This window comes from Acanthochromis polyacanthus, chromosome 10, assembly GCF_021347895.1.
Source record: "Acanthochromis polyacanthus isolate Apoly-LR-REF ecotype Palm Island chromosome 10, KAUST_Apoly_ChrSc, whole genome shotgun sequence".
Taxonomy (NCBI): Eukaryota; Metazoa; Chordata; class Actinopteri; family Pomacentridae; genus Acanthochromis; species Acanthochromis polyacanthus.
This window is the reverse complement of record NC_067122.1, coordinates 7,325,525-7,350,807: the sequence shown is the minus strand read 5'-3', so window position 1 is coordinate 7,350,807 and position 25,283 is coordinate 7,325,525. Positions and strand designations below refer to the sequence as shown.

Genomic DNA, 25,283 nt, shown 5'->3' with positions numbered 1-25,283 from the left:
GCAGATTACAAACTGGGCTTTGTGAGCATCAAAATGAACAGTTGGTAAGAACTCTGAATGCCGCCGTATCCTCTTCTACAAAAGTTGCCCTCCAGACCAAATCCTCTCTGTGTTAATAATTTCACACTTTGAAATGGTACAGTTGGTTTGCTAAAGGAAGTCCTGTGCTAAGGTACATCATACATAGTATAAATGCCATTACATACTTGATATTCTTTGAGAACTACAACATATAAGTTTCTCTTTCAGTGAAGGAGAAAAAAAATCCTTAACTGCCAAGTCCACTGGGTGGCAGCAAAGCAGCTTTACTGACAATACATTCGTCATAGCTTGAGTGAGTTTATCACCACTACCTAAATAAATATTAAATAAATTAAATATATAAGGCTATAACATATAGACATTGCCATCTTTAGCATTTATCAGCGTAGTGTCTTCTCTACATTAAGCCCTTGGTCACTACCAGATCTTCACTGCTTCTCAGTCCATCGTCAGTTTGGCTATGGCCTAAAAGGGGAGGAAAATGTGTATTTAATTTTTATATCAGTCACAGTTGCGTAGATTTACATCATCACGAGTGTCAGATACTTTTCCTTAAAAAGGTGCCAGACGAAAAACAAAGCAGTCTGGTATTTTATCCATATATTTGAGATATATGTCAAACACATAAGAGCTCTTACTCTTTCAATAAGGGATTCCAGCCTGCTGAAAAACTCACTGGCCTTTTCCTTCGGGTGTGATCCGCAGTCTTGGCATGTGGACTGATGGGAAGCAAAGGAGAAAATAACTTACTAATGGCAATCTGCTACAACACAATTTTGAATATCAATAATCGTAAATAATGACATTTTAAAAAGCAGCTGTATTCCTCTTACCGTCGCATTTCCTGCGTTACAGAAGTCCAGTCCTTCCACCTGCAATGACATGAAGAAAGGTTTCCTTTTAGTAATGGATTGTACTGCTGATTAGGCTTCATGCATAAGATAAGCTTTAATGTGATACATGATTGCGACCCCAGCCCGTTTACTCACAATGGCGGGATCCCTGAGGCTGATGTAAAGTTGGCGTTGTTTGCGCTTCTCTATGGCGTTAATCCCACCATTCAGATTCGTCCGAAAGCACTGCAAGGCCGAACGACAGCAGCAGTCCTGTTAGGAAAGGAAAGAAAAGTGTTTGAGAATTAGACATAGCTACACCAACATGTGTCAATGAGCCTTCCTCTTCCAATCTGACCTCTTTCTACTTGACATATATACCACTATGCAGAGTGAGAAAGCCTAATATGTGGAATATCCCCCTAAAACTTCACCAGTTTGTTCATAGCAGAACACAAACATTTTACCTAATGCAGTGTGAGAATAGTTTATAGAAAACTTTTGAGACAGCTGAAAGATTAGCTGTAAAAAGAGAGGACAGATTATCAAATATAGGCACGAAACCGCTATTTTTTGTGTTTTTGTTCTCCATGTATCAGTTGAAGAATAAAAAAAAAAACATCCCATCACTGGTATCAAAACATTTCCAAGAAGGCTGCCTTTTTTAGGTTTCACGTCATGACTTTATCATGACAGTTAACTTTCCAAACTGAAACAAACAACACTTTTCCCTAAGCCGAAACCAAATTAAGTTTCAACCATTTTAAAGATAACCTTCTGTTCACCAAAAGGGCTCTGGGTGTTTTGTTTTTTTAACTGAATTTGTTTCCCTCCACAAATCTGAATGAAGATGTTGATCATATAACACAGATTTTCCATGTAAGAACATTCTTTTTTTCCTGTTTAGATTCTCCAGTGTGCCACAGAGATGAACCCAGCTAGCCAGAGTCAAATTACACTTTGAGACCGAGGAGAATTAGTAGGTTTGAGGGTTTCTTTCATGGTGGGAACTCAGTGAGACAAACAATAAGAACAGCTGCAACACTTTCTATCTTTTTAATGCTATGGTCATCACCAGAACACCGTTTTTATGATTGAAATATCATCAATTATAGATAAAGATGTTACAGAACCAGCTTTATTTCTCTCTGTAACATTGGTAAAATTTTACTTTAGTGCTACTAAGTTTTGATTTACAAAGCAGTGGCTTTACACCCACTCGGGAATCCTCATCATTTCTGCTTTAAGATTCATTTCTGACTTTTTTTTTTTTTTTTTTGAAGCCGAAGATTGAGTCAAATGTTTTCTGGCATGGTCGTTTTGACTTGTGAGGTGGTGTGAGGAAGTGTCATGGTTTTGTCTGCTCTCAGCTCTGATTACTCATCACATTTCACTCAACGGAAGCTGTGAGAAAATGAAAAAAATGCACTGAGCAAACTCTTGAGTTGACTCACACAGGAGCATAAGCCTGACAAGAAAGAAGGGTGATTTGAATTTACAAGTAATGTAGTCGATCTTCACAGGCATTTAAATGAAGCGCACATAATAGGATTACATGTGGCCCTTAGAGCACTGTGTACATTGAAATATAGTGTTTGCTTTCTACAAGATCTGATAATACTAAATTATATATTCTGTAAGGCGTTTGAGCTCTAAATTAAGGTTGTCATTAACTATTTTTAATTATTAGGAAATTCTAGCAGTGCTGGTAAACCTAAGTTTTTAACAAAAAATAAAATGAATGGTGAATAATTTGTGCAAAACTTTATCAGGGAATTCTATTCATATTTTTCCCCATTAAACTTTAAAAAAACATTTCTGTTAATATTAATCACATCCAGTACATTTAAATAATGACTTTCTTTAAAAATAATCAGTTTTGAACTTTGTTACTGTGATAAATTTTGGAATTTTAGCTTTGCACAGAGTAAGTAGATCTGTGTCCTAACGTTAAAATATTCTGGACTTCAGTTGATCTTAACATGCATTTTACTGTGATTAACGAGAAGTAGATGTGAAAAAAGAAAAATGTAATTGAAAGTTAACTTTCAATTTCCAACTTTTACTGCCGCTTATTACCAACACATCTTGCGACCTCACGCATCATTTGAAGTACTCCTACAGTACCCAGCACATGACAATTAGCAACTCCCGTAAGTGGGTGAATAACAACAATGAGTAAGCAACCACAAATACTTTAATGTGACCGAAATGTCTACATTAATTTGTATACAAAGAAGTTTTGCTTACCTCAATATTCTTAGGTGGAGTTCTCAGCTCCTGCTCACTGCTCTGCAAGACACAAACGAAGAACGGCGTATTTAGTCATGAAAGCTGCGGCAAAAAGCTGTTGTCAAAGCCATGAAAAGAGAGAGGAAGATGAACTGACCTGCAGGCTTTCTTTCACGTCAGTCAGCCGTAAGAGCACTTCTTGTAATTTTCTCCGTGTCTGTTTCACATCTGTGTCGGCCAATGAGCAACAGCAGACTGCAAGAAGGCAAAGAACAACCAGCTTCATTTTGTCAGTAGCAGGCGGCGGATCACCAAAAGATGCTTTACCAAAGATTTACTGGAAATGCAGACAGCTGTGTTGCTTACCTTTTTATACTTATCCCTGAGGACACAGGAAAACCACTTGTATAGAACTGGAAAGCTGCAGAAACTGGTGTGTGAGTAATGAAATTTTCTTTTCCACTGGCAGTCACCACTACGTGATTCGAGAGTGGCGTCAAGACGCGCGTGCGTGGGGCCTATAGATGCAAGTGTGTGAATGTAAACCTGTTCGAGTGCACTCGACAGGAAACTACAGGAAGACGGCACTTCCCATTTTCACTTTGAATCAGTGGAGCCGCAACTATACCGTGTCATAGGTAGTCTTCGTAGGTGTGGTATTGACAACCTGAATGCATTCACTGCATCACGGCCACCTACACAAACACACAGAGCAGGTCGAAACAACAGGAAACCCTTTTTAAGCATGAATGTGTAACCAAAGGAGACGTGAGGATGCGACAGGTTTTCTCAGTGCAGGAGGAAGTCCACTGTTCTGGAGAAGTTCTGGCCATATTTAGGAGCATTATCTCATATTTTCTTCACGGGTCTTTGAGCGGCTGCTTCCCTCCTTTCATCTCACTATCACACATCAGTCAGACCAGGTTTCTGTCCATTTTCGAAAAGGAAAAGTGTGCTGTCCAGTTCTATCCGAGCCCTTTTGAGATGCCCTCCAACAGTTACTGGAGTTGTGAAGAACAGTGCTGACTGGTTAAGAGCTAGTTTTAGAACTGATTTTAAGATTTTCACATTTAAAGCTATTAAAGGTCAGATGCCAAATTGCATATTGATCGTTTAACTCTTTAGAAGCCTGATGGCCATTTGAGATCTGCTAGCAGGAGCCTTAGAAAGACCTCAGACTGTCAGGATCTTCTTTCAAAATGTCACTGAAAACTTTTATTTGCCATTAAGCCCTCTGTTAATTGGTTTTATTGGGGTCATTTTTAAAATGTCTTTGTATGCTTTACCATGTCTAACAGCACTTTTTAAAATCGTTTGTGGTGTTGGACTGCATCTTGACGCTGTTCTAGATATTTGAATAAATTCAAGAATATCACAGACCCCAACACAATGATACATGCAGTGATAAATCCTTGTTAAATCACATTGTTATGGCATGCAGTGGGAAGATATACACTTTATAGAGATTTATAAATAGTCTCGTTGGTAAAAAATTTTTACTTCATGCATTCGAGGGTTCGGGCTAGAGTGGACCTCTGTACCCCTACGTAGATATTCCATTAAAAATCAGCCGTTTCCAGCTAGAATAGTCATTTAGCACATTAACAATGTCTGGACTGGTTTTCTGATTAATTTAATTTGATCTTCATTGAAAAGAACTGCTTTTCTTTCAAAAATAAGGACATTTCTAAGTGACCTCAAACTTTTAAAAGCTAGCGTATGTCTTTCTTGGCTTCAGATGCCTCAGGGCTCTCCAGTAGGGTCTACAAAATGATCCTTAGGTTAGAGATAAATGATGTACTCTGCTTAGTGTGCTTCCACTGGAGACTGGCAGAAAAATGGATGAATGCAATCATGCTAAAAATGTAGTTTGAACAACTACAAGTCAAAAGAGCACAAAAATACAGTATTTTTTTTTGCGTCACAGTAGTGCAACTTATGATGAATATTTTGAGGTTAACCGATTATCAGCCTAGATGATTATCAGATCTGATATTAAGCATTTTTGTGATTGTTGGTGTTACTTTTTTTAAACCTATTCTTGATAAAAAAAATTGAATTCAAACATGCTGCTTTGGCTCTCACCAGCAGCACTATGTGACTGACTGCAAGTAATCACCTTTCAGTGCTCAAGAATTAATATCTACTTTAATTAAACGTATGCAAAACATAAACAAAGGAACTTCAGTGAAATTTATGTTGGAGTCAATTTTTGCACATTTTCATTTTTTTACTAGATACGCATCAGCTCCAAACATTGTTATTGGTCTCCTGCATTACCAATAATCTGCATCGGTGCAACTTTAAAAGAACCACTCAATATTTTCTTTTCTGTTCATGTTTCAGCAAGGAAGTTGAAATCATAAATCCGCAGTTATCAAGCTCCACGGATAAAGAAATATGTGCTTCATAGAGAGTAGTTTATTGCTGATATGTGTTTGAAAATAGATGATTGTAGTAATAGTGGATTAACAGTGAAAGAGTCAGATCAAAGCCGAATATTCAGTGTTTTGTGCTCACATTGCTGCATCTCCAAACACAGTATGTTGATTTGTATAACTGGTCATGTATATATGTCGTGTGTGTATATATATGTACAGTGTGTAGTCTTTATTCACTCGTCTCAAAATTGCTGCTGTACTATGACTAATTCTTCCGTACGTTTGGTGTATGATGGGCGTCAGTTGACTTTGTAAATGACACATGTCCACCACAGTGAGACAGAACAGCAGTCATATTTGTAATTTCTTTTTATCCTCCAGTATGTCAGTCCAATTTTATTTCGTCTTTTGCGTCTGCTACCAGACTCTAAATAGTCTCAAACTTCCAATAAGTCTACCGAATACTCCTTTTATTGTGCTCAAACCCCTCCACAACCACTTTAAGAGTTACATTTGTAATTCTGCACGCTTTCCCTGGTGTGATGCAGTTTTTTTATTGGCATTTTGTCCGCATTGCATTTGTGCACAATTAAAAATGTCAGTCGTTCCCATTTAGAATACAGTTTTACAACACAAGCTTCCTCTGTGACGCGCGGAAGTTTCTTGCTGGTGGGAAACAAAATCACACCTTACGGTATTTAGTGCTTTGCTGCAGGAATGAAACCAGCCCACCTTAAAGCCAGCTGTTGTCGAAAGCGTTGAGTTTACATTTGACAGCGCATTCCACCCGTACAGCTGTGAATGTTGCAATGTAAACAACAATTCTAAACTGGGAAAAGCAGAGGAAAATGAATTTTAAAAAATGTAAACAATAATTGGAATCAGTTTGTGTTTTAGTTTAGAAGTCACGAAGTATTTGTGGTCAGACGCATGTAGAATATATACAGTAAGTATTACCCATGTCAGATCAATACGTTTCTTCTGGTTGAAAATGAAACAAACAAGTGATAAAAGACAGTGAAACATTATGCTTTTTTTGTTTGTTTCCAAGTCTGAAGTTATTATTTCCCTTTGAAATTGTCACATGTTGGTTATTTATGCTGATTTCTACCATGTTAGAGATCGTTTCGACACATCATAAACTGAGAAGAGCTGATGCAGCAGTTCTCTGGTCAACTGAAAGTTTTTGCTGAAACCGAAGACATTTAGTGAGCTTTCTGTTTGTACATCACTAAGAGAGAGTTGTGGTTGCTCAAGAGGGGTCTGACTAAAAAACATGAAGTACAAGGAGTCAGTGTGGAACAACCTGTAGAGGAACTGACTGCTTAAACCTCAAAGATCTGGAGTTCAGAGACGGTTAGCAATTCTGTCTTACTGTTGGTCTGATATGGTGGCAAATAAAGGGTTTGCCACTGATTCATAAGAATAATTTTGGCATGGCATTTTTAGTAAAGATTTAAAAAACTACATTTATATTAATGCCTCACAATGTTTTACTGTACTTTGTCACTTTTTAATTTCAAAATTTGGCCCCAGTGCTTTATACGCAGAGTTTTCCGAAGAGAGTGGCATTCCTAAGTGAAGTTTAATCACATATGTGCGTTCAGGTTATAGAATGACAACAGGGAAATTACTCTGGAAATATGGCAGAGTTTTTCTTGATGGTCATCTGCTCCAACATGCAGCAGTATTACACATTTTGGAAATTCAGGAGGCATCACATGTTAGTCAGTGTGTCCGTGTGCATTATTGGTCTGCCCCGTCAGTGCACACGTTTGCTCCATGCCGCTATCTTCTGACACCGCTGGAGAGGAAGTGAGACTGAGACTGAAAGAGAAAACCCCTCTCGTCTGTTCTCTCTCTCTCTCTCTGTCGGCGTAAAGGAACAGGTGGGTGGGGGCTTCGACTGGTCTGAGAGGTACATCACCACGGGCTCCCGTATAATCAGGAGTCCCTTCTGTGATGCAAGAACAGAAGGGAAAATGTGTCCTCAGGTAGATTTCAAACTCAGAAGAATTTCCTCCTCTGGCTGCCATCAAGGAACTACTCCTAAACCACCTGTGGTCTGTGTGTGTATGTGTCTGTGTGTGTGTGTGTGTGTGTGTATGTGTATGTGTGTGTCGGCTTACAAGTCTTACTAAGCAGCTTTGTCACAATCTCAGAATGAAAAATCAAGCATTACCTCTCCCACCACAGAAAGATAAAGTGAAGGAGATATAAAGAGAGTCACTTGCAGTGGAAATAAAAAAGTGCAGATTTAAGGTGTTAAGTAGATGTAAGCATTTATCATCAGATTTTATCTTCATAACCTGACAGCTCTGGTTCCACTTCCACATTATGCAAAAAAAAGTGGGTTTTTAAGTGTGTATGACTTTCCATTTCTGAATTTTTACACTTACAGAGTTTATGACCTTTAGCGGATGCCATCATTGATGGTTGAGCTATAACTAGCTAATGTAGTTGTAAGCTAATAATAAGAAAATAATTGTGATGCCAAGAGCTTTACTTGATTCTTATCCAGTCGGATGCTTATTGGCAGCAACTGGCAGAAAAAAAATCACAATACCTGATTTTCAATACATGGTTATCTTTGCCACAAAAAAATCATATTTTTGAATAGTATATATATATATGTGTGTGTGTGTGTGTGGTATTTTTGAAAGAAAAGCAGTTTTTTTCAGTTAGCGTAACATTATATTAATCAGAAATCCAGTGTAGACATTGTTAATGTGGTAAATGACTCTTCTAGCTGGAAACAGCTGATTTTTAATGGAATATCTCCATAGGGGTACAGAGGAACATTTCCAGCAACCATCACTCCTGTGTTCTAATGCTATGTCGTCTTATCTAATGGTGTTGAAAGAATAATTGATTAGGAAACCCTTCTGCAATTACGTTAGCACATGAATAAAAGTGTGAGTTTTCATGGAAAACATGAAATTGTCTGGGTGACCCCAAACTTTTGAACGGGAGTGTGTATGTTTTAAAAATTTTGCTCTTTTGTGTCGTTGGTGTCTAACCATTGCCTGCCGTCTCTGTAATCTGATATGTTGTGTGGCAGTAGTAGCCTCACACTTTGGTACTAGCTTTCTAGCTAATTACTGTGTATTTTTAATTTTGTGTTAAATGGCAGATGACAACCATTGTGAAGGTACAATATGACCACCAACTCCATGTTAGTGTTAACCTCATGGTTACTGCTGCTGGAGTATTTACAATATTATCATAATCATGGTGTTTCATATAAGTATTACAGTTGAGGTCAATACTACCTTATCACCACACTCCTACTCACAACGGTAGACAATCATTAATCAGCAGTGTTTGGCAAGCCACTTTAAAAGTGAAGAATTACTAATGACACCTTAGTCTTAACAGCGTTACTTTTTAGCAGCAGAAGTAAAGCTTTCTGTTACTGTGTTGTTGAATGACGACGCTAAATAACTCATCTGCAGCCTCGTGTTGCATTTTTTTTTATATAAAAATGGAAAAAAGACATTCCTAGAAATGGACTAATTAATGGAGATAGCACACGATTCTCCCTAAGCCTGAACTTCAAGCTGTGGTTACAAACCTCCCAACTCTAAACAGATGTGTACCTGTGTCGAAAATGTGTCACATCAGCCAGCAACACACAAACTTTAAGTAAGGCTACTTTAGATTAACCGAGATCACATTTCTCCTCTTTTTATAGCGGCTACCAACTACGCTGCACTTCCATACAATGAACTGATATCAACCCTCCATAAAACTTTATTTAGTAGCTGTAATTTAATTACATTGTAATTTTTACACTGCTTATTATTAGCGTTCCTGTAATTGCTTTAATTCAACATTACTGGAGTAATTAGTTACAACTTACAAACCATTTGTAGGAAGTTCAACTATTTTTTTAAGCAATATTGACTGAAAGTCTTGACCTTGTGTTCTTATTAAACAGCCAAATGAAGCTATTTGTCTCATCACAACCAACCAAAAAACTGGCAGAGATAAGCAGTTGGCACCTCTGCCCCCAGTTCATTCAGCAGCTCAGGCTTTTTTCCATGAAATTCAGTGAAACTTTGCAGTACTGACACTTTTGGTGCTGTGACGACATGTGACACATTGAGAGTTGCTCTTTGTGGTCAGCCAGAGTGTTAAACGCAGCAAAAAGTGTGACTTGAAGAAAGGCGGCAAACGTCAGACTGATGACAGATGGAGGTCAACCAGCGACGGCAAATATGTTCTCGTGTCAACCGCTGCAACACGGAACAGAATAACTGTGGAGAAAAAGCACAACACGAGGTGAATCTTTTAGGGCTGATTTTTATTCGTCCGACTGATTTTAGTACCAATGAAGCACAAATGAAGTGAGACGAAACCTTCTGATGAGATTTGATGATAGTCGTTTAAGCAGCGAAACTGCCAACTTGTATAGGGAAACAAGCCTTTCACATGCCGTTTCTAGTTTCTAGTTTCTACAGCACCTTTTATCAAATACAATGTATGCGTTTTCCCTCCATTTTTCTCTGAGAAAGAAACAAGAAGAGTTAGGACTGCGACTGAGGTAAACATTTAGGTTTTTATTAACTTTAGAAGTAAACGGATTGTAAAAATAAAGAGTGGTTTTAAATTTCCGGTTGAAGAATAAAGACTAAATGAGATTCTTTTTGCAGTTACAGTTAGGAACACTTCTCCATTGTACAATGAGAAGTTATTATTTACTAGTTTTGCTGTGGACGGTGAGATGGACTGAGAGAGTTTAGTTTCTGCTTATTTTTATCTACTATCCCATGTTGATTTTGTCACAGATTTGCTATTATCGTGTTCACAAAAGGCCAGTATTAGTGTGAGTTACCAAACAACACTTATTTTTTGAGCCACTAATTTACTAAGTGCCTCCAACGGACCTTTAAAGAAAAAGAGAAAGGAGAGCTACAGCATCTGATGGCTGCAGGCAGGTGGAATTACAAAAAATAGGCTCCAGGAGGTTGTTTCTTAACTTTTTCCAACATGATTTTTTACCTTTTTTTTTCATAATGACAGTGAATAGAGACAGAGGAGTGGACAAAAAGCCTGGGGCTGGAACACAAGCTGCTGTAAAGACAGTGTAAAAAAAACAAAAAACTCTTGGTTTTAAATTTTTGTCTCCACTTAAAGAAGTTAGATTGTTAGGAACACGTCTCCATCGTACAATGAGAAGTTTGAATTTGCTCTTTTTGCTGTCGATGATGAGACTGAGTGAGAGAGTTTACAGTTATTGCTCATTTTTAACTACTTTCCCTCGGTGATTCTGACACAGATTTGCAGTTGTCATGTTCTACCTTTCTTGAGGTCACAAAAGGTGTACCTCAAGGCTCAGTCTTAGGACCCATTCTGTTTACAGTCTACATTAATGATCTGTGTGCAAACTTGTCAAATGTCTCATATCTTTATGCGGATGATTCTGTAATTTACTGCTGTTCACATACAATTGCACAGGCATTTGAATTCTTGCAGTCTGCCTTTGATGCCGTGCAGTTTCGTCCGGAGAAATTGAAAATGGTTTTAAGTGCACAAAAATCCAAACTGATGCTTTTTTTTCAAATTCTTCTGTTCGCTCTGAAGGTATCCCCACAATTAGAACTGCCCACTGTAAACTTTTAGAGTTGGTCACCAGCTACAAGTACCTGGGATTAACTATTGATGAGGACCTTTCCTTTAAAGTCCATATCAAAAACTTGATCTCTAAATTAAAGGTGAAGCTCGGTTACTACTATAGAAACAAGTCTTGTTTTTCCCTCAGAGCTCGGAAGCTTCTGATGTCAGCTACTTTTCTGCCGATACTTGATGATGGTGATGTTGTGTATATGTGTGATTCAACCAGCTGCCTACAGTCCTTGACTCCGGTCTACCACTGTGCTCTGAGGTTTGTCACTGGCTGTAGCCGCCTCACCCACCACTGTGAATTGTACGCTAAAGCTGGCATGCCTTCCTTGAACGTGAGACGATATACACACTGGATGACTCTGGTTTACAGAGCACTTCTTGGCATGGGTCCCACTTATTTATGCACCCTTCTTCAGAGAACTAGAAGCTGTTATGCCCTAAGATCTTATGACATTTTACATCTCTCTGTTCATTGTGTTCGAACTGAAATGGGTAAAAAAAAAAAGCTTTGTTACTCTGCTCCCTCTGCTTGGAAATTGAAGTTGTCAAAATTTGTTTCATTGGAGGCTTTCAACTCTATTTTAAGGTATTGTCAACGTAAATCCTTTGAACAGTGCCTGTGTTCTTACATTGCTATTGTAAATATGACTCCTGTATTTTATGTATCTAATTACTTGTATTTAATATTTTAATGTTTGTTGTTATCTGTCTGTTTTCTTTACTTGGACGTTTGCTGCTGCCTCTCTTGGCCAGGTCACCCTTGTGAAAGAGGTCTCGATCTCAATGGGTCTTTTACCTGGTTAAATAAAAAAATCGTCATGCATCATATTAGTGTGAGTTACCAAACTGTAGTATGCTTTTTTCCTTAAGTCATTATTTTACTCAAAATGATTAAAAAAGACCAATAAAAGCAAAGGAGAAAGAAGAGCTATGTGATCTGACAGCTGCAGGCAGGTGGAACTACAAAAAACAGGCTTCAGGAGATCATTTTTAATTTTTGAAACATCATTTTTTCCTTTTTTTTTTTTTTAAGAGTGATAGTGAATAGAGACAGGAGAGAGGACAAAAAGCCTTGATTCAAACACCAGCTGCTGTGTAGTTGTTATCCTGAATGTCTTCTTTAAGTCTGTTCACTGAAGGTCCTCATCAGATCTTTTGCTTCCATGTTTGTCTGCAGTAGGCTTTTAAACCGAGCAACACTTCTCACCTGCAGCTTTCCTTGTTTATAATGAACAATATTTAATTTTTCTTTCTCCTGCAGAACAATTTAACTCCATACTTGTCATTTAGCTTTCCACTGTACAGTATTTCACTATTACGTAGCGTCTGCTATCAGTGCAGATGTCTCAGCCACAGTTGTTGCTCATCATCATGTTGTTTTGTTTTGACTTGATGTTCTCACTTGGTCATACTGTACTTATGTCAGTTTTTGTTTGTGTTTGTTTTGTTTTTTTGTTGTCACTACTTTGCCTTTGCACAGATTGATTTAAATAAAATATGTTTAAAAAAATTTGCCAAGTGCAGCGTTGCTGTGAAATTTGTCCATTTGTGGCGTGTGTGTGGGTGAGTGAACAGAAACATTAGTCATGTTTCTTATCTGACAGTTTGATTTAAATGAAAATTCAGTACTTTCAAGTACATGAACTCACCATGATCAACCTAAGAGTTTGTGTTTTAAACTATTTCACTGCCATGCAGATTTGTTTACTTCATCTTAATAATGTAGTTTACTTCCTACTCCCCCTCACAGTAGTATGATTTCCACCTGCGGTCTCCCCTTTGTCAACAGTTTGCATTTCCAGGTTGCGGAGCAAGTGGGCGCGAAGCTGAAACTCTGCATGCAGCAGCTGTACACATGACGGTATTTTGCAAATAACTGCCTACTTTTGAACAAAATCATACTCCTTGTACCAAACTGTAAGAATCCTGTGTTATTTTAGCAGTATTTACAGAGATGCAAGGACACATGAAGGTGATTGTGTGAGACTGAGAAAAGCGAGCGTGCTCGATATTACCGTAAGTGTACAGGAAGAGCACAGAGGACGTGGGTGGGGGATCGCCTCTCTTGGTCCTGTTCACCGGTATGACAGGAGGGATGACACGGCTTGTTTGTGATGATTGCTTAGTTTTTCACAGCCGTCGTTATGGAATACAAAGATCTAACTAGCAGTTTAAAATCAAAACGTAGCATCCAGCTCCTTTTGACATTATTAAAAACCAACTTGAATAAACACAATTAAGATAAAAACGGTTGACTCTGCAGTTAAATGCTGCTGAATCACCTTTATTTATGCAGTGTGATTGTTTCTTGGAGGTTGTAAAGGTGATGATTTCATTCCAAAAGGCATGACTACCCGTTGAAGAAGCTACTTTAATTTTCTTCATGATTTAGTCTTTCCAAATACGACATGAATGTATAATTGATTGCAACCACGCTGATGAAGTGATGTCTGTTATTGTTCAGTGACTTACCCACCCGATCTGATAAAACTCCTCAGAGGAATAATAGCTCATATTTAATTTGCCATCTGGGTGTGACCTCGCCCACAGTTTCCTTATCTAAATAAAGTTTAATCTTGTTGCACTGGTTTATTAGGTCTGATCACACATTATAAAAAGAAGTCACTTGAGCACACAACCTGCTTATTTAGCTGGTTCGCTTTTGTCAGAAATAATCACTTGAAATTTCAAGTCTGCAAATTTTGCAAAGCAATAACATGTCGGCAGCCGACCAACTAAATAATGGCTGAAATTAAACACCATCTCATGAGGGCTGCTGGAAATGATCTGAAATGATCCATTTTTGACTCGATTCTTTAATTAAAAACATTTTTTCCCTCTTTTTTTCTGGATTATTAAAAAATAAACTTTCATCTGTGTTAAATAATGACAGGAATTTATTTTTTTCTAATTAATGAATGAAGTTGCTCTGTGGATGACTATCAAGTGGAAATTAACTGTTAAATGCACAATAATTTACTCAGGAGAGGACTGACATTCAGTAACTTCAGCTGTTTCCCTAAATAAAGTGAATTAAAGAATAGAAAGACTGTTTACACTGAAGCAGAAAACCAATAATTGAAATCCAGATCCGCACAAAGAATCTGAGCTATTGTGTCCACAACTTCTGCCTTTTATTTACATTTAAACTCCTGAATTAGATACATAGATGGATACTTTTTTAATCCTGAGGGAATTTCAAATATTCAGCAGTTGACATACAACAACAAACAAAACAAAAAAACAGAACAGGCAGGTTAGTAACCACATTAACATTAAGTTTAGTATAAACTCTAAAAGCTTGCTGTACAGTATTATAAAAACACTTCTCATTTTAAAATCTGTAGAATGCTAAATGTTTTAAAATTCAATATACAGCATTTAGACATTTCAAAATATGTAGTGGTTTGACAGGTAGTAAGACAATCGACAACATTACAAATAGCTGAACAGGTTTTAAATACAGCATATTTTAAACAGCATAATAGCTATTTTGTCATCGGGTTCCTTATATATATCATCAAATGTGGCTTCTAGTACCAAAACTGAAAGGACGTTTCTTAGTGGAGATACGATAGTGATGCAAGGCAGCTGAACCCACTCGACCAAACTTTCTTTTCCACTGCTGTGCACACCTGACTACCATTTAAAGGTGATTGGTTGAGGAATGGAAACACTTCTCCCTGTACAGGTCAGAATGTGTCGCATGTAACTCAGCTAGGTGTCGACCAGTAACTCAGTAACGCATCAGAGTAAAAGGCTTATAGACACAAGGATTAAACAAATACGAGGCAAAGACTTGATACTGAAAGCAACGCCTGTCATTCTGGCTTTATCTGTGGTTCTAAAGATTTTTGGCACATAAAAAATGCATAAAATTCAAATTACTTCAATGTGTCATTGCAAGGCAGTTGTAGGAAATGTGGGAACAACTGATTAGATCTTCAGATAACGCAGAACAGCAATGACCTCAAATGGAAATTTTAGAAATGTTAGATCACACTGTCAAGTTTAAAAGACGGAATGTCTAATTATCTAGAAATTCTATAAATCTATATACATATATTAACATACATAAAAAGCAGACATACCACTGATGCATCACTCTTTGCTTCTTCGAGGCACAATGACGGTTATTAGTTTGTCTGCAACTCGTCTTACTCAAAGGGGCTCGTGAAATAGCTTGCCTACATAATGGTGACACATTGTTGACCTTTAAGGGTTAATAATCTAACCGTCTTTTTACCATCAACAACCAGACTCGCTGCGCTCACTTGTTTTGGAAATTGATCATTTTCTGGGAAAACGGCAACATGAAGCGGCGCAGTGGGAGTACTGAGCAGGACGTGTCATGAGAATGCTGTTAAACCACAGAAGGGGAATAACACTCAGCTGAGGGGCCGTGAACATATTAAAGGCCGTGGAACCGCCACTGTACAAAAACATCAGGCTCCAATTGGAAAGTTTCGCTGTAAAACCAGACATCCACCGTTTGAACAACACCTACTCTTCCAAAGTAGGTTGCTCCTTGTGTGAAAGCACCCGCCGCCTCCGGTGTCGCTAATAAAGCCATTAGACTGGCTGTGATTTTTGAGTGGATGCACTTGACTTTGCTCTTCAAACTTCGTGGCGGTTGAAGACATAGAAACATGTTTGAATTCAAAGTTGGATTGCATTTAACAGCCAATCTAGGTTACATGTCTCACAAAAATCTCAGGTTTGGGGTCAGTTACACAAAGTTAGACTTTGACTACAGCTTAGATCTGGTTAATAATCAAACTTCAGTTGGACATTGAATTAAGTTGTTCCACATAGTTGTTTAGCACTTTGCTATCTGACTAATTTGCTATGAATTTATGGGTACCATCTGCATCAAACTGCTCAAACCCCCGGGAGAACTCAGCGGTCAACAGTTCTCATCACTCGCTCGACAATATTATCAGAAGTCTGAACTCTGAGCCTTGTTTTCTCCATTTCTTTGTCGGGTGGTGCCGCTGAGCGTTAACAAAGTTAGCCTGAAGGTCAGGTGGTTTGTTTTTAGGCTTGAAACAAAAAGTTTGTGTTTGTGAATCTGTACAGCTTGTATTATACTAGAAGACCAAATTTTAGCGTAGTTTGACATAGTAGAGCAGTCCACAGTGTCTGGGAGAAACCGACTGCTGGACTTCCTCCAATCGAAGACCTGTGTTTCCATGGTAACATTCAGTGGCACCACCTGATTAGAAAACAACAAAAATGCAGATTAAAGTATGAAGCAAGCAAAGAGAGGAAAAGATTTTCGAGTCACAGTACTGTATTATTTTGAATGCATTTTCCCAAAAAGAAATATCTCTGGCTGTTAAATCTGAAAGGAGGTGCATGTTTTTGTTGAAAAAAGTCTTAATTTACCCACAATTCATGATATCGTAATCCTACTGGAGATGATCAGTAATGAAGCTGCTTTGTGCCACAGATGGATTTCGAGGTCTGTCTGTTTGTTTTATCTAATTCTCAGTCAAAGTCTGTCTTTGTGAAACTGGTGCCTGAACGAACTCCAATTTTCAGTCAGTCAGTTGCACCAACTGACCCAAAGGGTCAAAGCAGGGCTTCTCATTTGTGGTTTACGTATAAAATTACAATAAAGGTTTTTGATCCCACAGTATCCTGAAAGACATTGACAGTAGAGCCATTACTGTTTTGATTTTGTTTGCTTCTTGAGTAAATCTTTTTAGAAGAATATCCTTGAAACTGTTGAATTCTTCATGGAGGCAAAAGTTGTCAGTCATTTATTCTGAATAAAGTTTACCAAAAGAAAATCATTCCTAATTAAGATAACAACTTTGAAACAATTGAGATGTTGAACCAAAATCGAAATGTTAGATGTAAGCCGTAGTCAGAGTGTTTCTTTGTGGTGTTATTGCTGGTACACTGAATAAAGAGGTATTTATTTAACAACAAGAATCGTGAACCTGTTAAAGAAGAGCAGTCCTCCATTCCATCTTTAAATTTCCACATGGGGATAAATAAAGCATCTATACCATCAGGACATAATTCATGATGGCCATATTTAACTGTTTGCGTCCACTCAGAGTGAGCTTCGGTTCTGTATTTCAGCTCTCACCTGGTGTCTGCTGTGCTTTGAACTCCAAGAAGGTGGACGGATTTGAGTCAGAAGGGGTTCACATGAGGCGAACCTCTGAAATGCCGGCCTTTTGATTTGGCTCATCTTTATCATTTCCAAGTTTCAGCTCAACAGCTGAACAAATTTAAAGGACTCTAGAGAAATTCCACATTCTGGCATTTTAATGTAGCACAAAGTGAGAAGAATTAAATATATTATTATATCAACGATCAAAACCTGGAGGAACAAGCAGGTCAAAGTTCTTTCAGACATTTCTTATGTGGAATATTTTTAGCAAAAAAAAAAACTCCTCTCTTGGGAGAAAACTTTTCACATTTTCCACCTGATGTTCTCTCGCTGTCTCGAGCAGGTTATCACAACTTTCACAATCAGTGGCAAGCATCCTCAAAATAATAGACGGCGGTCTGACTGTTCGGAAAAACACGTCACTACAGTATCCTGTTTATTTTAACAAGGTTCTGTGTTTTGGCCAAAACCAGACTTCCGCTGTATATTACAATTAATCACCAGTGGCATCTTTCCTATAAGATGATCAGAGTATTTAAATAAAACGCGCTGTTGTCTGTAGATGGTTCAGTAACAAAGCATGAAGTGAGAGTGACTCTTATTGAGTTACTCATCTCAACTTCATACTTGTCATTTCTGTCTACAGTAACATAATGCATGTTAGTCAACAGCGGCTTAGTCATATGACTTTCACTGTCTGGTGGACTGTTATTGGCATGTTGAGCTTTGCAGGATGCACTGCAGCGTTCGCACTGTACTGAAAATACCTTCAAACATTTTCAAAACCATAGTGTCTCTGTTTCTGCACACAAACAGCTCACGGTTTGAAGAAAAAAAGTGAAACACCGATTTTCGGTGAAGCGTTACTCCTGCAATTTTAACATTCACTAATTCTATGTAATTTAAATGACATTTTTAAGGTTTATGTAAAAGTAATGACAGACAAATAGGCTATGATGAAATATATTTATTTGTCTTCCATTGTAGAAAAATCTGTGCAAAGATACAGAATGTTAAAATACTTATTTACAAAAGGAACTACACAGCCAAAGCCCAATAAAAAGCAAAGCTACTGTATAAACCGACAGGATCAAACATGAATCTGGAAAGGTCCCAGTTCTGACTGAAATGCACTCGGAGGTTTCAGTAAAGGTTGGTCTTCTTCATGATCCGCAAGAACTCCTGCTCGTTCACCTCGCCATCTCCGTCGCGGTCTGCTTCGTCAATCATTTCCTAAAAGGATAAGAAACATGATGCGATTAAACAGAAACGGTGACGAATGAAGCGACCGACTGGAAAAACTCTGACACCGTGTCTCATAAATGGCCTCTCATTGCAGAAGTTACTCACACACACGCACAAAAAAACCAACCCTAAACCAGCAATGTAAATGGCTACTTATGTCACGTGTAAGAACATAACGTCAGAGGAACTGGGACAGAAGAGAAGAGAAGTTAATGTATGTAACGTGTGCTTTGTTAGTTGCAAATTTGGCAAAGACGTACTGTCAGCTCAGTATGTCGACCTAAAACCTGCCTATGAATACAACCCCAACAGCATTATCTCAGTATCAATCATTAAACTTCAAATGCAATTTGAGGAAGTAAACCTAATTAAACCACTGTAACAAATCCAATAAAAAATTCAATGTTTTGAGAATGTATTTGTGGTCGTCTACCGATAATCTGTTAGGAAACAGCAGGGATACACACCTACTAAGAGATATGAGTATGCATACATGAATGCATTTATGAATTATGTATCATGTATCTTGAAATTATATGATGGTGTAAGAGGGGGCTGAACTTGATAAGCTTTGCTTCCTTTAGCCCCTTCTCGAACTTGCACTTTGTCATAGTGTGCCTTTTTTTTTTTTCAATTACATATAATGTTTGTTTTTATGCATGTGCTTGTTTGAGAAAAATAAAAATCAATCAATCAATGCACCAAAAAAGTACAAATCTCTTTCAAGATAAATTCAAAGATATGAGGGTGGATCCTCAAACCTATATTCTACAGAGTCTGGGGTAATCAAGGGTCACAATACCTGCAGCTCATCATCTGTGAGGTTTTCACCCAGCTCTTTGGCGACTCTCTTGAGATTTTTGAATGAGATTTTCCCTGTGCAGTCATCATCGAACAGCCGAAAAGCCTTCATTATCTCTTCCTTGGAGTCCTTTTCACCCTGTTAGCATGGACCAAGACACACATAACAATTAGAGCATTATAGAAACCGCTTCAAAACACACTGCTCTTCTTTGCTCAAATGTTTAATGCTTATTTTGAAAATATTAGAACTTTCTGTGTGTTATGTTGTTGTCTACAGTGCTATTTAGCTCGTAATAACTAACTTATGTCACACTGTTTGTGTAACTCTTTGGCAACCAAAATAAAAGCATGTTAAGCTATTATTATGATTAATTCAACTTTGGCAATTTTTAAGTCTAAACTGAAAACTTTTTTATTCTCTAGTGTTTATGGAAATTGAATTATTTAACTGTATTTTAATCTGTTTTAATGTAACTTTTATCGATTTGTTTTTATTTTGTTTTTGAATGTATATATGCCTTTACTGTAATGCACATTGGGCTGTCACTGTTACATGAAATGTGCAATACAAATAAAATTGCCTTGCCTAATTACTTTATTAACTTTATACTAAAATCCACTGCATTATCTAGGGCTGCATATAAACAATAATACAGTTGACCACGATGAAGCTACATCACATTCTTGGAGCAAAATAGTTTCTGTGACTAATATGATTTTCACAGCATCTCAGTTTTTCTCTGGTATGAAAGCACTACTTTGAACTTGTGGGAGGCTTCCTGGATGCTTCTCACCATTTTCTGTGTCATTATATTGAGAAAGTCTCCAAAGTCAATAGTTCCAGAGCCTTCTTTATCGATGTCTGCAACCATCTTCTTGATTTCTTCTTTCTTTGGCTCAAACCCAAGAGCTCTCATGGCAACCTGCAGCAAATGACAGGCAAAGGAAGCTGAGGCTGCTGTGGGGTCACAGTAATCGCGGTATTTGTTAGTTTGCAATCACTGGATTATATTTAATCTAAGCCATACTAATTCAGAAACTAACCTTTAGCTCTTTCACGTCTATGGTTCCTGTTCCGTCTGTGTCAAAAAGGTCAAAAGCCTCCTTAATTTCTTGCTTTTGCTCCTCAGTCAGTTCGACTTTGGGAGGTGGCTTTTTCTTTTGGCTAGCCGAGGTTGCTGGTTTCCGATAAGCCGAGGCCTGAAAAAAGGAAATATTAGGACAGAAATGCTATTTTACAGAAGCTACTGGACCCAATTAGCAGGTTAGCACAGAGACCCCCTGGTCTAGCTTGTTACCCAAGAGTTAGTATCATGCTAGTTAGCTTGCTGCAACACGAGACCAAACAGAAACAGGTTTTCAGGCTAAAATAAACGCATTTTAACGGGTATTCACGCAACTTCATTAAAGATGATCAAGCAAAGATTTCAAACGAGACATTAAAGTAAAGATATACCATTTAAATTAATGATTCAGTCAGTAAAACTTCCCAGTCGTGTTTGGTGATCGGATGTCAACAAAGCAGACAACAACGGTTGTAAATTTTCTGTCACAGGTAGCCAATAGAAACCATGAAAACTCGGTGACGCGGACATGTTAGCCAATTACAAAGAGAAATAGGCGGGTTATATACGTGTCAGCCAATCGTTCAACTACTTTTTTGTCGCCAAGCAACCAGGAAACACAACGCATGCGCAGTACTTAATAATATGAGCCAGGAAAGCTGAAAAGTTGGATCGCATCATTCACGCGTCGTATGTTATACTAAGGTAACACTCTGAGTTTGTGGATAGTTGTAGGTTTTGTTGCAGCTTTCCTGTCATTTGAAAACATTTCTGCATTTTACTTTACTTTGGCGTCCTTGCAGAGAGGCTGAATTTATAAGTTGATTTATCTTTAGCCTGTTAGCTTAGCTTGCAAGCTATTAAAATGAACAGGCTTATTGGACTCTCTGTCTTTTGAGCTTTATCTCAATGTGTTTGCACCTGTGGGGTTGCCGTGTTGCACACTGTTAATTAAAATACAAAATAAAAATATTACAGATATAGGTGCAGCTGCTTCAGTTTTTTTAACCAGACTTACCAGTAATTCAAAGTTGCAATGGAGCAACACAATATGCACTTTATTCAAGTATAGTCCTGGATTTCAAATTTGACTTAACTAAGAGTGTATCAGTATTATCAGGTAGATGTACTCAACATATCAAAAGCAGAAGTTTTCATTATGCAGAAAGGACTTTGTCAGAGCCATCAATCATTTTCAGACATGGGATATGCAACATTGCTGGCTCCATTAATCCATTAACTGACATTATTTTGTCATTCAAACATAGATGACGTTGACATTGTTTCTCATTGTTTCCTTCAGACAACAAACATAGGGGAAATTTTTAAAAAATGTATTCAACATTACAAAAATAACAATGCAAAAAAATAAATGTAAAAGAGCATTTCCCATTTCAGTGACAGAAGTATTGCACAAATATTGACCAAACTGTCAAAAATGAACACTGTTTAAGGAGATCATGTGTGCATTATTTGTCATACACGTGAGACTGATCAGTACATTAAGTGATGTATAACACATAATACTCCACTAGTAAACAAAAGAGGGAATCTAAACTCATGGACGACTTAACAAAGTGTCCACCGAGACAAGCCTAGCTTATTCATGATTTCTTAAACACTGAAAACTCTCTAACTGTCTATGCTTGATAATGACAAACTACTACTCTCTAACAGTAAAATAACAATGTCCCGATAGCTATGAGGGAAGTAAGGATTCAACCTGAGAACAGCTGCTATTTAACAAATGATTTAACTGCAGCTGACAAACTAATTCCTAATGTGGCAGCTGAGCTGTGTGTTCTAAAGTAAAATGCATGGCATTACTGAATTTCCCTTTGGGGATGAATACAGTGATTCTGATTCTGGCAAGACTTTGATTCTGATCCAGTTTCAGTGTATGGTCAATTTATAGTTTTCATTGCAAAGAAGTTTTTTTTGTGGTACATTTAAGTTAATAGCTGTGAAACTGTAGCATGAAGTAAATGAGAAAGGTGTTTTGTGACTTAGTCAGGGAAACTGTATCTGTTGTGCTATCATTCATGTTTTTTGAGACAGTATTGTCGCTGAAAGGTGGAAAAAGCCTCTCCAAAACACACTCACACAAAACTTCAGTTGTGAGCGTTGTGTGAGCTTATCCGTTAATGTAGTGTCACGTACTTCAGGCTTGTGCCATGTTGAAAGTGATGTGGAAACTTTGCCGTTGCAGCTGCTTTGGAACAGTGGCCAGAGTGCTCACTTTAGACATGAAACCGAAAAACTCTGATGCCAACAGATTATTCGAAAGGAGTGCATGTGTGAAAGGAACTAAACGAAGTTTTAGTGCCATTAATGTCTTAGGTTTTAAGCAGCTTTAAAATGTTGCAGTTAGACAGAGTGGAGCTACTTTTACGACCTTTAGTTACTGTTGCATCTTTTAATATATACCAGTGCATGTCTTGATCACACGTTTTTGTATATAAAGTCAGCATCTGTAGAGTAAGTGCAATATTTTCATCTGAAATATATTGAAGTAAAACATTAAGTGTAACAGAGAATAGCCAGCTTAGATTTGAGGTCCAGTAGGGACTTTGAGGAACCATTGTTCGTTACTGTGATTAAGATTTTACACAAATATGTTAATCAGTTTTACGAAAATGAAAGAAAATATTTGTAGAGATTTTACTTGATAAAAAGTGACCAAACTCAAAACTTTTCTTTTACAATTTAGGCACCTCAAACAATGCTGGAAAGTACAATTCTAAACCATCGACAGCATGTTGGACTGCAAAAACTCTCAGCGCTGGCAGGAGTCTCACATTCCTGTTTGGGTCCTAATAAAAAGTACAAGTTCATCCAAGATGACGTGTGTGGGGAATCAGCTCTTGCGTGTTCGTGTTTTCGTATTATTGAGAGCCTAGAGTTGACCTGTGCAGTCGGTCAGCTAGTTCACGAGACCATTCAAGCCCACCAGAACGTCTACCATACAGGGTCGGGATGCTTGCTGTTTCTCGCTGGAGCTTGGAGCCGTGCTGCCCTGGACTGTCTTCAGAGAGGAATTTCAGTGGCACACATAATCTCGGCTATGTCTGAAGGGATGGATGTATGCATGGATGTCTGCAGGAAATGCACCATTTCAACTGAGGGTCTTGCTGTGAAGAGAGACACTGCGACATCCAGTGGTTTACAACTTCAGCTGGCAGAGAAACTAACCACGAATGCCTCACGGGTATCAAACGTTAATCACAAGACTCTAAACATCAGTGAACAGAGAAAAATAAAGCTCAGCAGGCATTTTTGTGAGACCAAGCCTCAACCTCAGCTTCCTGACATTACACACATTGCTGAGGGATTGAGCCACGGTTGTGACGACACAATGACACTAGTAGTCGAAGCTTTTCAGAGGCTCTTAAAAACAAATCAGCAAGACACCAGTCAGTTCATGTTTGACATATCTAAAGTGGTCACATGTGTGTTGCCTGGTTTACCAGAGCAGCATGCTTGCGTTGTTCCAGGCTGTGTTGTTCTTCTCTCTGCTGAACAAACTCTGGTTGCCCATCACTTAAATGAACAACACCTGAAGGTTGTTCTCATCAATGGAGATTTATCAGACACCTATCGACACCTTGGCTTTAAAAGGCTGAAAGGTGTACAGCGTGTGAGTGACCAGTTGTCAGCTTCGAGCAGAGAGGATGAATGGTTGGCAAAGGTAGTTGGACTTCTGTTAAATCTGGAAGTGAAGCTGATACTAGTCAGTGGGCTTGCTAGTGAGAAAGTGATCCAGCGCTGTTGTACACATCATGTACTTGTGGTGGAGAAAGTGAAGGTTTCAGTTTTGAAGACTTTTGCAGATTCAACTGGAGCCATTCCGGTGACTTATGCCACGCAGTTGAGTAAACACTGTGTTGGCAGCGGGGCGGGGGTGAAGATATGGAGGGACCTCGGCAGCCATGACAGCAAATCTGCAACAGCTGTGAATGTTTCCGCCGGTATGAGCAGCGAACTGGTGACGGTGGTCCTTACAAGCTGCGTACACGGCAAGCTGCAGGCGCTGGAGGATCAGTTTTGGGCCTGTGCGTATCGTTTACACCATGCGCTGAAAGACAGAGCCCTTCTACCTGGTGCTGGACGGACAGAAATGCTTTGTATTCATCACCTAAAACAACTAGTGGAGTGCAGCAGAGAGACGAATCACAGCCAACAAACCACAAGAGGGACGGCAGCTAACCACTACAGGGGTGTAGTGTTGCACCTAATGGCAGAAGGTTTAATAGATTACATATCCACTGTAATGGTTAACACAGGGAGGTTTTCAAAAGTCAAAGCCAGGATGGTGCTGAGCCGACAACTGCAGAACTGTAACAAACATTTAGGTATTTCTGAAAACTTCTCACAGCTTTTCTTGGAGGATGACGGAGAGGATAGTGCAGTTTTCTCAGAAATGAAACCTGTCGAAGCAGTGGAAATTTATGATAATCTGAGCGTAAAGCAAGAAGCATGGAGGAAGGCCTTAGATCTCGTTTTCCTGGTTTTACAGACTGATGCAGAGGTCATCACAGGTGTGGGCCAAAAAACTGATGCTGCACTGGAAAATGTGACCCTGTTATGATCTTTAGGCATCATCTCTAAGACCTACTTGACTGTACACAACTTTAATTACTGATAGGAGAAAATGTTTATTTTGACTGTGACTCTTTTTTGGAATTTTTTTTTGTATATAATTTGTACAAAGTACAATAAAGTCTTTTTATTTTCTGAGTTTGCTTGTCTTCATTTGAGTACTATGCTACCTAGTTTCTACCACATGGGGGAGACATATGCATTGTTAAGATGCAACACATGAGACTAGTGCCTTAAAAAACCTTCAGAGAAAGCTTTTAAAAAATTTTTAACATCTATTTTGTTTATTAACTTGTGATTTTTGTCTTGAAGGTGCACAGTTCCCATG

General features: G+C 38.3%; 3 protein-coding genes across 3 annotated transcripts; 1 reads left to right on the top strand and 2 right to left on the bottom strand.

The window, feature by feature from the left end:
- Positions 1-480: 480 nt before the first annotated feature.
- On the bottom strand, positions 481-3,393 carry il21 (interleukin 21). The gene is made up of 6 exons (XM_051954693.1): positions 3,265-3,393; positions 3,126-3,167; positions 1,032-1,148; positions 871-914; positions 681-765; positions 481-507 (listed from the first exon to the last, which is right to left on the bottom strand). The coding sequence occupies exons 1-6, from the start codon at positions 3,391-3,393 to the stop codon at positions 481-483; spliced, it is 444 nt and encodes a 147-aa protein (XP_051810653.1).
- Positions 3,394-18,195: 14,802 nt separating this feature from the next.
- cetn4 (centrin 4) lies at positions 18,196-20,846 on the bottom strand. Its single transcript, XM_022189720.2, has 5 exons — positions 20,749-20,846; positions 20,337-20,492; positions 20,087-20,215; positions 19,291-19,428; positions 18,196-18,476 (listed from the first exon to the last, which is right to left on the bottom strand). Exons 1-5 carry the CDS (start codon positions 20,749-20,751, stop codon positions 18,387-18,389), a joined length of 516 nt encoding a protein of 171 aa, XP_022045412.1. The 5' UTR covers positions 20,752-20,846; the 3' UTR covers positions 18,196-18,386.
- Positions 20,847-20,994: 148 nt separating this feature from the next.
- bbs12 (Bardet-Biedl syndrome 12) lies at positions 20,995-25,093 on the top strand. Its single transcript, XM_022189721.2, has 2 exons — positions 20,995-21,061; positions 23,067-25,093. The coding sequence occupies exon 2, from the start codon at positions 23,079-23,081 to the stop codon at positions 24,942-24,944; it is 1,866 nt and encodes a 621-aa protein (XP_022045413.2). The 5' UTR covers positions 20,995-21,061; positions 23,067-23,078; the 3' UTR covers positions 24,945-25,093.
- Positions 25,094-25,283: the final 190 nt, after the last annotated feature.